The sequence below is a fragment of the Chaetodon auriga genome, chromosome 1, assembly GCF_051107435.1.
Source record: "Chaetodon auriga isolate fChaAug3 chromosome 1, fChaAug3.hap1, whole genome shotgun sequence".
NCBI lineage: Eukaryota > Metazoa > Chordata > Actinopteri > Chaetodontiformes > Chaetodontidae > Chaetodon > Chaetodon auriga.
In genome coordinates, this window is record NC_135074.1 from 13,987,800 (window position 1) to 14,002,500 (window position 14,701).

The 14,701-nt window shown below is 41.7% G+C and overlaps 1 protein-coding gene across 1 annotated transcript in view; it reads left to right on the forward strand.

Moving 5' to 3' along the window:
- smyd3 (SET and MYND domain containing 3) overlaps window positions 1-14,701 on the forward strand; it is a 70,078-nt gene that overhangs the window by 5,184 nt on the left and 50,193 nt on the right. The window contains exons 2-5 of the mRNA XM_076722998.1: window positions 12,486-12,549; window positions 12,643-12,750; window positions 13,056-13,113; window positions 13,304-13,458. Coding sequence (XP_076579113.1) covers window positions 12,486-12,549; window positions 12,643-12,750; window positions 13,056-13,113; window positions 13,304-13,458 — 385 coding nt within the window. The remainder of the gene's footprint in view (window positions 1-12,485; window positions 12,550-12,642; window positions 12,751-13,055; window positions 13,114-13,303; window positions 13,459-14,701) is intronic.

The window sequence follows — 14,701 nt, forward strand, 5'->3', positions numbered from 1 at the left end:
CCAGAGGTCAACAAACAAACAGCTATTAGAGGTTCCCAGACTCACAGAAAGCATAGGGGGAGTAAGGAGAGATAATAGAGGAACAAAGACTGAAAAAGAGAAGAACGTTTTTTATAGTCTCAGTGAATTCCTGACCCTTTCAGATGGCACAGGTTCAAAGTGAAGAAGTATTTGAAATAGATCTGCTTTGCTTGCTAATTAATTAGAAAACATGGCGGAACAACGAATTGTGCATCCCTGAAGTCCATTTGAAGTTAATCCGTGGTAAATTATTCTGTTTGGGTGACTCACCCCTTTGGAGCTCTGTATCATAAATCTATGCATTTCCATGTCTAATAATGTTGACCTTGTTCTACTGGCCACCTTTCTGATGATTTCAGTTGTGTTTTCTGTTAAAGTTGTGAAGTTTTTTTGTGGCCAGGCAGGATATGTGGCCACTGAGGTGTCAGGTAATGACATAATGATACGCAAATGAGTGACTTAGAGGTTTGGGCTTCATTCATGGATAAAATAAGTTGCAAACTACACAACAAAGCAGCTAGAATCAAAAAGAACGTATCCAAACAGTATCCAAAGCGTAAATCAAGTAAGGATGGTGGGAGGACTACACTCTAGCCCTGCCTTCATCATTTTCTATTAGTTATGATTGTTAAGTTGCAATACAATGAAAAAAACATACTATAATGTCATTATGTGTAATTTTTTCCCACCATCAGGCAAAACCACAGTCCAAGCATGATGTTTTCACAGTTCAGATGAAAGTCACTGATTAATTACAGTTTGCAAACATTGTAAACAGTTTCAGCTGATGATGTTTGCATACAAGTCGAGAGACTGATTCCCAGTCATAGTGACAGTTAAAGATTTGCCTTGATACTGTGATAGGAAGAAGAGGAAGTTGAAGAAAAAGATGGAGGTAGAAGAGAGGCAACACAGTCTGTGTTGGACAGATAACACATCAGACACACACACAGCTTTGATGGCTTTTTCTCTGCTTATGACAGACCAAAGAAAAACTTCTGTGTGTTCTCTCAGTTGTCAGGTCGTGTGTGTGTGTGTGTGTGTGTGTTTGTGTGTGTGTGTGTGCGTGCGTGCGCGCGCATGCGTGTATGTGTGTTTGGGGTGTGTGTTATGTGACGGGGGCAGGGCAACATTATCTCTGTCAGAAGAAGTCTTTATATTTGACACCAATCTCTCACTCACTGTCTCTGTGGACCGCACAGAAACACACACACACCAATGCGCACAAACACACACACACACATACACACACACACATACTGCAGAACAGTGCGAACTACAAAAACAAGCAGCGAAAACTTTTTGTCATATTTATAGCACAAAACCTTTGATTGAAAGTCGGATGAACCAATTTCCAAGGGATCTTTTTTACTCCAATGAACATAAAAAGTATTGACAGGTTGACTTGAGAGTTTTGTTCTAATTTCAGCTGGATGTAAATGCCTGTTAGAGGGAAGCTGAACAACAAAAAGTAAAAACAAGGCACGTTAGATGCGGCAAACCTCACAAATCATGACACTGCTTTTTGAGCCAGTCATATGTTGTTTCTGTCAGTATTTGAGATCAACAAACAAATGAGACTGAGATTATGTCACAGCCATTTTCCCCAAAACTAACTGTGTCTAAGTGTGCAACACGACCATGTAAATACTCAACCTTATTACTGTTGCATTAGTTTTCATTACAGTACGTCCCCACGCTCCACTCCTGTAGCCTACATGAATGTCTTGTTCTAGTGATAATAATGCTAATAGTAATAAATAAAGCCACGGATGGCAATAATCAGGGTCCAAGCAGATTGTGAAAAGATACAACATTAGTAATTTTCAGAACAGACAGAAGACCAGATGCTGATGACTTGAGAGATTAAAATGATGAAAGAATTTTAACTCTATTCCAAGCCATTTTTGAGACAATTGCAAAGGCATAAGCTTGACCTTGTGCCCACAGTATTTTTAAAGCCGATGTTCTACAGTGTTTCAAGTCATATGCCCAAGATTATAAATACATCTCTACAAATCTTCCCAGATACCTCCAAAACAGCAGTTTTAAAGCCCTCACTAAAGAAACCCAACAAACTATTGGCCGATATCCAACCTTCCATTCTTCAGTAAGATAGTTGAAAAGATGGTTCTGGTGCAAATTAACTTCTGTCTTAAAGAAAATGACACCCTGGAGGAATTTCAGTTGGGCTTTAGAACAAACCACATGACTGAAACTGCTCTTACTAAAATCATCAGTGACCTCAGACTAAATTCTGATGAAAATAAAGTCTGAATTCTTGTCCTCTTAGACGCAAGTGTAATATTTGATAAGTCTGACCATGATATCTTAATCAATCATCTTGAAAAGCTGATTGGTCTTTCTGACTGTGTGTTAAACTGGTTTTCTGTCAGTCTTGGAGATCATGTGTTTGAGAAACACATCTGCTTGTTGACATCTGTTTTGATGTTGCACAAGGCAGCTGCCTCAGTCCATTACTGACATCATGAGAGAGCACAGTGTATGTTTCCATAGTTATGCAGATGATACACAACTGTACATCTCTGCTGAACCAAATGATGCTGCAGCTATAGACTCCATCATTAATTCTCTTTTGCCATTAAATAAATAGACATAATACTTAAAATCAACTGAAGACAAAACAGAAACCTTTCGAGTCGACCCTAAAACATAAAGAGAAAAAAAAGGTTTCAATTAATTCTGTGGATTAAATCTGAGGTTAGAAGTCTTGGTGTTATCTGAGATTTAGATCTAAGCGTGATGAACCAAGAGCAGAGAGCACATAAGTCTAGTTTCAGCTGCTCTGCACTGACTTCCTGTAACACTCAGAATTGATTTTAAGCTCCTCCTCCTCGTATACAAAGCCAGACAGAGGGGTATTCCGCAGACATGGAAACAAGTGTTACTGGAATTAAATGATTTGGCTTTCAATGTGTCTGTTAGACCAGCCAGTGCAGAAGGAGCATGGGTGTGGACCAGTGTCATTTATGCCAACGTGTACAACAACCTTATCAGCAGCCAGTACCTGAAAGACTGGCATTTTAATGCCATTGTTCATTATCATGTAATCATCAGATTTCCACACAGTCAGAGTAATAAAAAAAAGAACGTCGTGGTCATAAAGTCCCAGCTTTTCCCTCTGCTGATAGGCTGTCAGCCGAAAAGCAAAGCACGTGGACCACAGTGGAGGAGGTTGTTAGCAGCGTCTGGTCCAGGAGTGACTTTTGTAGCCGTCAGCACTGGAGCAGAGCTCCTCGGAGCAGCAAACAGAAACGCTGCTCTGAATCACACGACCCTCCATTTCCATCACCCCTCTCTGTTTCCATCAGTTAGTTCCACAGTAACTTAGTCATGCAGTAAGTCATGTAGTGTTGAGACATGACTCAGTTTGTAAAGTTCATCTAAGCAGCGAATCCACTTGGAGGCTTCTTGACTGACCGTTCGGATCATCGCTGTTTAGGGGACAGCCCTAATGTTTATGAAACAGTTCAACACCACGGTCAGCTCTTATCCTTTGGTTCATGTAAAACATTTCAATGTATATGGACGTAGCCTTGCCTCAGTTTGCCCCGCCTACACCATCTGTTTGTGCCCGCTCTGATTTTTTTTCATCGATTTTTGGATCTAAAATTCACTTCACGTTTTGTCTGAACACACCTTTGGAGAGCTTTTTGCTGTTTTCACACACTCATCATGCTTAATGAATGCGCATATTTTCTATGTATTTTCAGACACACTGCATTGTGTTTGAATACAGTTCTTCTTTCGGTGCACTCTCTGTCTGTATCTTTTGGCACAAACCATATGTCTCTCCGTCAAATATCCACCTCTTCTCTTACTCAGGCACTCTCTTTTTCACACATTTTATCTCTTACTTATGCATACACCACTTGCTTGCACATACACACTGATAAGACTGCAGATGTAGTGGTATATGAAGCATGCAGATTGCTACTTAAGATGCAGTTAGACGAGCCTACAGAAAGAGGAGCAGGAGCAGATGAGGGGAGTTAAGTAGTTCAAAAGGCAAGTCAGCACTCCTCCTTTCACTTGTTCCCTTCTCTCGATTTATCCTTCCATCTGCTACTTCTGACATTTACGTCTTCCTCTCTTTCTCCCTTCTTTCCATGTTTTTTTCTACCAATCTGCTTCTCGCCTTTCCTCATTCTCCCTGTTGTTCTTCACCCTTCTTAGTTTCCAGCAGCTCCTCATCCCACCTGGCTCTGCTCTTACTCTCTGCTTTATTTCTAATGTAGATTTGCTTGCATCTACTTCTCTTTCCTCCTCCTCTTCCTCCTTTCTGTTCTCCAGGTCCCTTTAGTTTTCCCTGCCTCCTGCAGATAGATACCCAGGTGTCTCAAAACATGTTGATGTTGGAGAAAGCACACACACACACACACACACACACGCACACACGCACACACACAGCTGTATCATTTGCAAACCAAGTGATTTGCTGTAAACTGGGAACACGCCTCCCCATGTGTGTAAAGCTTGGCATTCATCAAGCAAAACATCTGTGTGTATCCTTTTTAACTGTACTTCTGAGGACCGCATGTCTCTCACAGAACATGTTCGGTCGGTCCTCACAGGGATGAGCATTTGTTTTTTCTGGGGTGGTTAGGCTCGGTACTACATAATGAATGTATGTGCAATACGTTCAGAACCTGCAGTGTTTGTGTGTGTATTTGCAATAGAAAATGAAAAGGCTCTCTGTAGATTTACATTATTCCACTGATCTTAGGCACTGCATCTGTTATTTGTAAATGCTAATGTCTCTGTCAGACCTGAAGGCAAAAAGCTTAACATACAAATTAAATGATTTAAGTCCTGTGTGGACAGGATTCATCCTCTTAACGATAAAATCACCAACATATGATTTCTTCCCTTCATTTACACATTCGGAAAAGATTTGAATGACTGCTGTTCATGACCAGTCTGAATGAGGTTTCTGCCTTCAGTTAAATATGGATACGACAGAAAATGTAATTGTTTGTTGTGATACCAATCCTGAAGTTTTTTGACATCCGCTTGGCTCCTGTTGGAGCCGTGTAGTGCCTGCAGCCATGTTTCTTTTATCTTAGACTCATACCAAAGTTCAGATCTAGCGTTTCATGAAACGTATTCATGCCTTTATTACAGCACACCCACATGATTAATCTTCTTTTTACTTGCAAGTCAAATTTAGATTCTGGTTGTTCAGATTTCTACTGTCAGGCTTTTAACTGAGATCAAACCACACCTGCTCACACCTGATCTGCTTTTAGAATTCTTGTAATCCCGTTCAGTGCCCTGCATGGATGATCTCCAACACATGTCGGCCTTCAATACCTTACCTTTAAATAATCACATTAAGTCCTTTTATATGTCCTGCCACCAAAAAAGCAAATGGCTGAATCTGCAAAAGACATTTTTGTAATTTCCTAGCCTGTAGGTTCCCCTTGTGTTGCCTTTTGTGTATCTGTATGTCAGATTTTAGCTTCCGTATCATCCTGATTTTACTATTGAATATACTTTATCCTATTTTAGATTTGATTCTGCTTGATTTTATCATTTAAAAGAGCTCTACAAATAAAGTTACTATTAAAGAAATTACCTAATTTGCACTGGGGAAACTAATGCTTTCTGAAGAGGGCTTTAAGACAATGCAAGATACAAAAAATGCTTTTCTTTTCAAAGGTAGATGGTCCATTTAGACATTATTGTGTGTAAATGCGCGTGTCTGTGTGAGTGTGTGCATGCGCATGTACTCTCACCATCATCATAACAAATCCATAAGGAGACTCGTCCCCTCAGGTGTCAATGAATCATCCTCTAAACAATCATTAAGAACTCAGCAAGGGCTCGAGGATGGCTGTGGATGCAGCACAGCTGGCATCTCTCTCTCTCTCTCTCTCTCTCTCTCTCTCTCTCTCTCTCTCACACACACACACACGCACACACACTGGCAGCAGTGTTTTACATGCCAGTCACCAATCTACTCTAAAATCATGTGTTGATGTGTGGCTGTAGCTGAGCTGTGGATGCCTGCAGCGTACTGAGTGGTTTAGTTCAGTGTAGCCTGTACCATAGTAGCACTGATGCAACATTAGATGGCAGTAGTGTCCCTTCAGGAAGCCATTCTCATTTGTTGAATACTCATTCCTGCCTTTTCTCACATTTATTTTGTAATGCACAGCAGTGGCATTGCTTGCAAAGAGAGGGTTTGTGCAGGAATTAGCGTTGTTACATGTGCAAGAACTAGTATGTCAAGCTCTTTCAGGATGCAGCAGTTCTGTTTTTCTAGTATTCGTGAACAACATTGAAGGTATCAGGAATGTTGCAGTTGATTTATGTTAATATTTGTCAGCAATTTCCATACATTACGCACACAGCATCACCTGTCATGTGGGAGCGAGTGGTGTTATGCTGCGTTGGCCACTCAGCCTGGAAATGAGAAAATTCACTCAGGCACGACCGGACAGCCCAGAAAAGAGGACCCCACTAATTATTAACATACACAAACACACACACGAACACAGAACTAAATCTCTCTCATAGCTAATACTCCCGGGAAATTAATTACCATGCTACACACACACCATCAGAGGCATGCTGAGGTAGGCCTAATTAGGTGTCTGATAGCATGGATGTAACAAAATTGACCACATGTACACACAGAAGTGCACACATCTATGCTCTTACATATCAATGTGTTTCAGTCACTTCCTCTACTGTCTGGTGGCAGTTTTTATGTCCTTTATCTTTCTTATGTTCCTCTTTTTGTGCTTCTTCCAGATTTCCTTCTCAGCTCACATTAGTCATATCTTGTGTGTCCCAGCACACGACTTTTATCTTTGGGGACAAGAAAATAAAGTAGGCACACCATACATAGTAGGCACGCACCCATATAAAAAACGTAGAATTTAATTGCCTCATTACGTTAGATTTATCTCACAGAATGGAAATTTCCTTTTAAAACTTGCTTCATAATTATAAAAAACCCTCACCTTTTTAACGATTTGAGACAAAATACAGATCAGCTTATTTAGAGATTGAATATGTTTGATTTGAGAATATAACTTGCAGGATAAACAGCCAGGTTTCTCTACAGTAGAAAAGGTATCAGGTATTATTCGTAAAGCCTCTCTGCTTTTTGTCTCTGTGCCTGTGGAGTGACAAAATACAAAGAGGTTCATGTCATGACCATAGACTCTCATTATATTCATTACAGTAATTTTGATGAGGGCTGCATCTAACAATTCATCTCATTATCGATTGTGCCAATTATTTAGTCATTAAAATGCCAGAAAATACTGAAAAATGTCAATCTCATTTTCCAAGAACCAAGGTAATATCTTCATACTCTACATATACATATACATATATTTTTAAACAATGAATTGCTAATCCAAATTGTTGGTCAGTGGTGGTGTGAAACTGGAGTCAGATATTTAAATGAATTGATTATCATCCCACCCCTTCTGTGTGGCATATGAGAGAGAAAAGGGCCGAGGACTAGAGGGGAGAGGAAGACGAGCAAAATAAGAGAGTATGACAGGAAGGAGAGAGAGAGAGAGAGAGAGAGAGAGAGAGAGAGACTTTGCTTTTTAATCCAGCCCTCTGCATATTCCTAATGAAACCCATCTAATGTTATTCATGAGTTTTCCCACTGTGCCCGCAGTCCAACCATGGACCTGCTATCCAGAACAGCATCACTTCACAAAACATCTGACATAGAAGAAGAAGAAGAAGGGCAGAAAGAAGAAGAGTGAGAGAGTGAGAGTGAAAGAAAGGGATGAAGAGAGAGAGGGAGAGGGAACATAAGAAACATGGCTGAAGATGAGACAGATGTGCTTCATGGGAGGAATCATAATGGCTGAATGAAAGTGGGTGCTCTTATTAAACAGGAAAGTATGGCTCTGTTGCATACTAATGAAGTGATGAAGGCTAAGGGACTTTATTTCTTTCTGACCTCCGTTGGTTTCTTTCCTGTCATCTTTCCTGTTTATCATGATCGTTCTCCCTTTGTTGCTGCTGTCCACATCTATATTTGGATGATGTTCAATCAGTGTGTGTGTGTGTGTGTGTGTGTATGTATGTATCATACTGTATTCACTGTTTGCAGCGGTGTATGTGACTGAACTCCTGTTGGTTATTGCCTAGAGGCCAGAGCATAACGTGTGAAATGTACAGAATATGTGTGGGCGTTTGTTTCTCTTTGAACCAAATAATCCCAAATGACAAACAGTAAGCAGCCAGCTGAAAGGACAGTTGGTTGAACTGGTGTACAAGATGCTCCCATAAAAGAATGTACTCTTGTTGTTCACGAGCTGTAGTTGGATATTTCAGATGACCTCGAAATTACAGCGCAAGTTGGGCAGATTTAGCCAATAATCAAAGTCAGTGTGTTACATTTTCACCATCCCATTGTCTCATTTATAACAAGCAAGGAGCAAAAATATTTGTTTCATGAGTGTCACGCAATCCTTACAGGGAGAAAATATTCAATTACGTTTAGCCAAGATATGAATTCTGCAGTCCTGATGGAGTACCTGAATCATGAGACCAATAGTATACAGTGATGCATGTATATCCGCTGTGTGTGTGTGTGTGTGTGTGTGTGTGTGTGTGTGTGTGTGTGTTTGAATGGATAATAAATGCTGAAATCTTATCAGCCCGGAGGCAGTCACCATAACAACAGTTGCTGTGGTGCAACTGTGCATTATTGTAGCTTAGTGACTACATAAACAGTATTGTACTAATACTCCGTCTGGGTTTCAGTCTGTTCATCTCACATCCTCAGCGTACCTCTCTTACCCCTACGAGACATCGTCTTTTTTTTTTATTTTTGCTGTGCAGTATGTATTATCCTCAGATGTTGGACCTCGAATCTGTGGGCTCCACTCTCCCAGTTTTGGGGACACAGCCCCTAACGCTCCTATTACCACTGGGGCCCCTTTGGACTTCTTCCACATCTGTTCCAGTTGTTCCTTCCACCCCATGGTGCTTCCCTGTCTTCTCATGCTCCTTCTTTCTGATGTCACTGTCAGCTGGATTTGCCACATCTATCGCTACTGCCCTCTTCTGCCCCTTGTGAACCACCACAATGTCTGGTTGGTCAGACAGCCACTGCTTGTCAGTCTTGATCTTGAAGTCCCACAGGATCTTAGTTCTGTTGGTCTCAACCACTTTCATGGGTGTGTCCCATTGGGACCCATTGTAATCCATACTTGGCACAGATGTTCCTGTACATTATCCCACTCACTTGGTTTTGCCTCTCCGTGTATGCTGTCCCAGCTTGCATCTTACATGCTACTACTATGTGTTGAGCTGTCTCTGGGGCATCTTTGCACAGGCAGCACCTTGAGTCCTGTCTGCTGTGAGATCTGGTGCTGAGGGCTAGGTTTTGTCTTGCCGTGATCAGAGCCTGTGGGTGACTTTTCTGCCTCATCTTTTTCTCACTCGCTGTCCTTGGACCTCCGCTGGTCACTGCCACTCACTCACCGTTAGCTCGACCACCAGCTCTTTGTTAGCTCCCACATCACAGCCAGTCACTGACACACTGTTGCACTAATGCATGATTTAGACAGGTCCTGGCCGATTGCCAAGGCCTTACGGGCATGTAGCCTTTGTTTACAACAATAAAAGGTAACCCATTTAGGAACCAATTGGTACAACTGAACTTCAATGCTTTTTATATGGTACCCAAATTCTTGTCATTTTGGATTTGGTTCTAATTTGGAACTGAGATTCTATTCCCAACCCCATAATATAGCTCTATCACCGTGCTACTGCCCCTGCAAGGGCAACATTTCCCACAGCATTAAGCTGCCGGGAACAAGCGTAGACGTAAAAATGGGGTCGTGCTCAGCATCAGCCTTCCTGAGCTCATGGAAGATGGATGGACTTCCTGTAGCTGGCTGCTTGTGATGTGACCAGACTCTTAGTGTGTGAGTTACGTATACAGCTCATTTGTTGAAGCTGCACAGAACCTGGCTGTGTTTAATTCTGGCATACTCCTATCTGTTGCTCCTGCTTTGTGTCTCATACTGCAGGCATGTGTTTCTTAAATTGTGGGTGGCTTCCCTGTTTCTGGTAGGTCTCAACATGACAAGAATAGTTGTGTTGTCATGAATCTCTGAGACTATAAATTCAACCACTGGGTTTCAGGCTGGAAAGGTCATCGCAAATAGCGAGAGGGGGGATAAAAAGAGGTAAGGGGAGGAAGAGAGGAGAAGGACGGAGAGGGAAGCTGTAAATTACAGAAGCTAAGAGAGTCAGGAGGAGAGAACAGAAAAAGGAGTGTGTTTTGGAAACTTGTCAAAGCTTCAGGGGGCCTTGAGCCAAATGTAACAGTCCAGTCTGGTCACACACTGATAGACTGTCATAAGAAACACTTAGCTTCTGTCACTAAAATTAACAGGCAACAGCCTTCTGTCAGACCTGCACTGTGTGTATGTGAGGGTGTGTGTGTGTGTGTGTGTGTGTGTGTGTGTGTGTGTGTGTGTGTGTGTTCATATTATATGTCTGCTAGTGCTTTTGCCTTTAAGGTTCTCATAATGTCATCTACCGCAGTCATAAGTATGTCCAATCTAATCAAATGTCCCATATTCAGTACGATGTGCCCTGGGTGATTGTGTTACATCTATCGTAACATGTTCTCCATTAGGCCTACCTCAATTTGTGTGTGTGTGTGTGTGTGTGTGTGTGTGTGTGTGTAAGCACATAATGCTATCCTTTGTCAGGTTTAATTAGCAATCATTTTATCTGCCCCTCTCTCATCACACAGAGTGACTTCTTGCAGCATGTGAGCTCATAGCAAACAAGCCTTGGGCTGACTCTCCTTCACTTATGCTCGAATATTGGAATGGCGCTAGTAATGCAAAGAAATCCTATACACACTCACAAACAGAAAATTGAATACAAGGTTCAGAGCATTCTGGGTCATTGGTGCTTGTGCTTGTTGCAGAGACTTTCAATATGAGGGTATTTAATAAACTTAAATGAAAAGAGCATCTGGCAGATGTGCCTTACTGAAGCGCAGAGATCCTGTGTAAAATGAGATTATCAAGCTGCAAGGACACACGGTCCAGCAGTCTGTTACAGAGGTTAGATTCAGAGTTAAAGACTTGAAAAACCTGCTTTAAGGGACATCCCCTTCATTTCGTGGCCACAGACCATGTAATCACAACGTTCCTGCTTTCATTTCAGCGAGGGGAGCTTTGTTGGATGTCATCCTCTTTGCTCTCCATTTTTCCAGTCTGTCTCCTTTCTGTCATGTTAAATTATTAAATATATGATTAATATTGAAATTAATTTTTGGCCACTTGCTGGCAGGGTAAACAAGTTGACATCACCTTTTAAATTGATACAGCAAACTCCACAAACACCTGAGGGAAATATGTGTCCCATTTAGCTGCCAAATGCTGAATTATTTCATGATTTTGTAAGCAATTGCATATGTTTTGGTTTTTAATTTCTATTTATCGTCAATTATTTTGACTTACAGACCCAAATAACAATAAATCAGTCAATGTCTACTATCGAATAAAGGCAAAACAGCCTGCTACAATGTTATGTTTTGCAAGCACAATACCTATGTACTATATATGTATAATCTGTATGGATCGTATTGGCCTGTGCACAAACACACTCTGACAGAGTTCCTTTGACTCACATCTTGTCTTTGTGTGTGTGTGTGTGTGTGTGTGTGTGTGTGTGTGTGTGTGTGTGTGTGTGTGTGTGTGTGGTTTAGGGATGGTCTATCTACTGGCTGTAATTGGCTGCGTGAAGCAGATAGACACTGCTCTTTAAGCTTGTTATTGGACTGACAGGCTAACTGGAGAGGACAGCAGTGTCGCTCTGAGAAACACAGCAGACCACGGAGACAAGAAACACACATGCACAAAACAAGAGACATGGGCGATGTGCACAGCAAACACATACACACTAAGACACATGCGAGTGCTTTGATACTAACAGGCTGTGACAGTGAAGAGAGTGGACCTAATGTATTGCTCTTAAGACAGTCTAAAAGAAGATGGGCAGGTCGATAAAACTAGATAATGTATGCACACGGTCGGCTTAATATAGCAAGCAGAAAAGGAAAAGACGACTTTGTTGCATGAAAAAAGGTGAAGACAATAGTAGAAACATAAAGGATGCTTGAGTGGATATGTGCATATGTTTGGTAATGTGGCAGCTGACTATGACCAAAGCTGTTTTATATGTGGAGCAGTTCAACAGTGTTTATTCAGACGCTAAAATGGTGCAACAATAGTGAAAGTCTGACAACGTGCTGGTCCCAATTCAGCTCACTGACTGACTTCATGAGAGAAGCTGGAGGACTTTTCTACCCCTGGCCTTGGGAGCTTTTTTATAAAAGTGAATCAGCCTTTGTATGATTTTGCTTTCTTTTAGAAGTGCAGTTGACAATCTGTGCAGAATTAGCAAGTCCTGTTCTCTCTCCTTCTGTCCAGACGTCAGACCTTGCTGAGGTGTTCCCAGTGCAAAACGGCTCGCTACTGCAATATCACGTGCCAGGTATAGTATCTGTGTGTGTGCGCATATGGAAGTGTGTATGTACTGTATGTTGGTGTGTGTCTGTCAGTTTGCTGAAATGCCCCTCTCCTGCAGAGAGAAGCGTGGTCTGGACATAAGAGAGAGTGTAAATGTTTGAAAAGCCTCCTACCGAGAATTCCCACTGACTCGGTCCGCCTGGCTGCGAGACTCATCTTTGCCTTGGTATGTTTCTGGACTCAAAATAATATACACAACGAAGATGCAATAAAAATGACTATTTAAACCTTTCCTTCACTTAATTTTGATTGGCTGCACATGACTACTTTGTTATCAAAACTTCGCTTTTTTCTTGATTTTTCAGATTAGCCATGTGTCATCTCACTAAAAGATTAAAAGCACCTCAGCTGGTTTAGGAAAATTCCACTTGTTCTTGCACTTATGAAATCTTCTCGTAAACCAATAGCAGATAAATAATCCTATAAAACCGTAACAACATGCTAATGTCCCCTTCTTTTTTTTCCTTCTAGTTAAGTCCTTCTAAGAGCAGTAGTGAGGAGCTCTACACTTTAGAGGAGCATGAATCACGTAAGTCTCTCCTCCAAACTCTGTGTGTGCTTTGTGCTTGGGTCGAATGCCAGCGCAGCATAAAATAAAAAGGTTGCTTTGTCCACCATATCTAAGCTCTCTCCTGAAGATAAAGAGTCAATGTATTCTTGACATAATCAGAAGCTCACAGGGACAGACAAATAACTTTAACTTTAATCATTTTTGACAGACCTGAGTTCTGTGTCAGAGGAGAAAAAACAAGGTCTGTCTCAGCTGGCATCCATGTTAGAGCTGTACCTGCAGCAGGAGGTACCTGACCTGGCACAGGAAATGACATCAGCACTGCCACCTTCCTGCAGAGAACCTCTCAGCCTTATTGCAAAGGTACACGCAACCCGAGCTCATGCCTACACGCGCACAAAAAGACAAACAAACAGACAAAGCAACTGTTTATTGCTTTTAGCATCCCCTGCTGCTTTTGGATGGACCCCAACATATGTCTAAGATCTTCCCAGCATCTGTGATTAGGTCCCTGTGTGTGTGTGTGTGTATTCCCAGAACAACCTCAGGTCTTATTCTCTTAAAACACACCAGCTGCCTTCACTTGAATTTTAACCACTAAATCGTTATGTGTGCAGGGATGTGTTTGTCTGGTTTTCGCTCCACCTCTGTTACCTGTTAGCTTGTATGACTCTGCTTTGAGATGTCATCGCTCCAAGGTGTTTGAATTCCAACAAGTGTGTGTGCGCGTGCGTGCGTGCGTGCGTGCGTGCGTGTGTGTGTGTGAGATGTTTATACCATCACAATGATTATATGAGTATGTGTGTGTATTAATTGAAAGCAGGCAGGGGAATGAGCTAAAATTGTTTCCATAAAACAAACAAGAGAAGTACTCATCCCCATAAACTACATGCCAGAGTTTGGCTTTGGCAAACTCACTCATGGCAGGGCTGTAGGGATGATCAGTCGGTCTTCCACCGCTTTGATCCAGACTAAAATACCTTGATAAATATTGGATCCATTGCCATGAAATTTGGTACAGATATTGAGCGTCCCCAGAGAATGAAATCTGATGATCCCTTTGGTGATAGTTTTCCTCTATCGCCACCTTGAGGTTGACTTTGTGGTTCTAAGTGAATTACCTCAACAGCCGTGAAACATTATGTGCTAAACATCAGCATGTTAACATTGTCAGTGCCACCATGTTAGCATGACAACCATTTTTACGTTTACTTCAGCAGCTGCTTAGGATAAAACACAAACTTTGGAACCTATAATTTGCTTTACAATGAGCATTACAGCCTCACAGAGCTGCTGGTGGTGAACGTGTACGTGTTTTACAAACACACTCATACACACATTTTTGCACGTGGATTTGTTTCCATGTTTTTGCATAATGTATTATTATTATGAGAGGAGCAAGAGAGTGTAATTTGATGAGATACGGGTGTGTGTGTGTGTGTGTGTGCGTGCATGAGCATATGCGCGTGTATGCGTGAATGTGCGCACCTGTGTGCATGAGTGTGTGCGCGTGGGATTGGATTGTGAAGCTGGGAAAACTGAAAAGCTGCTGATTAAATGCGGTTCAAGATTCCGATGGGAGTTCTGCTCCAATCTGAGGGAGACG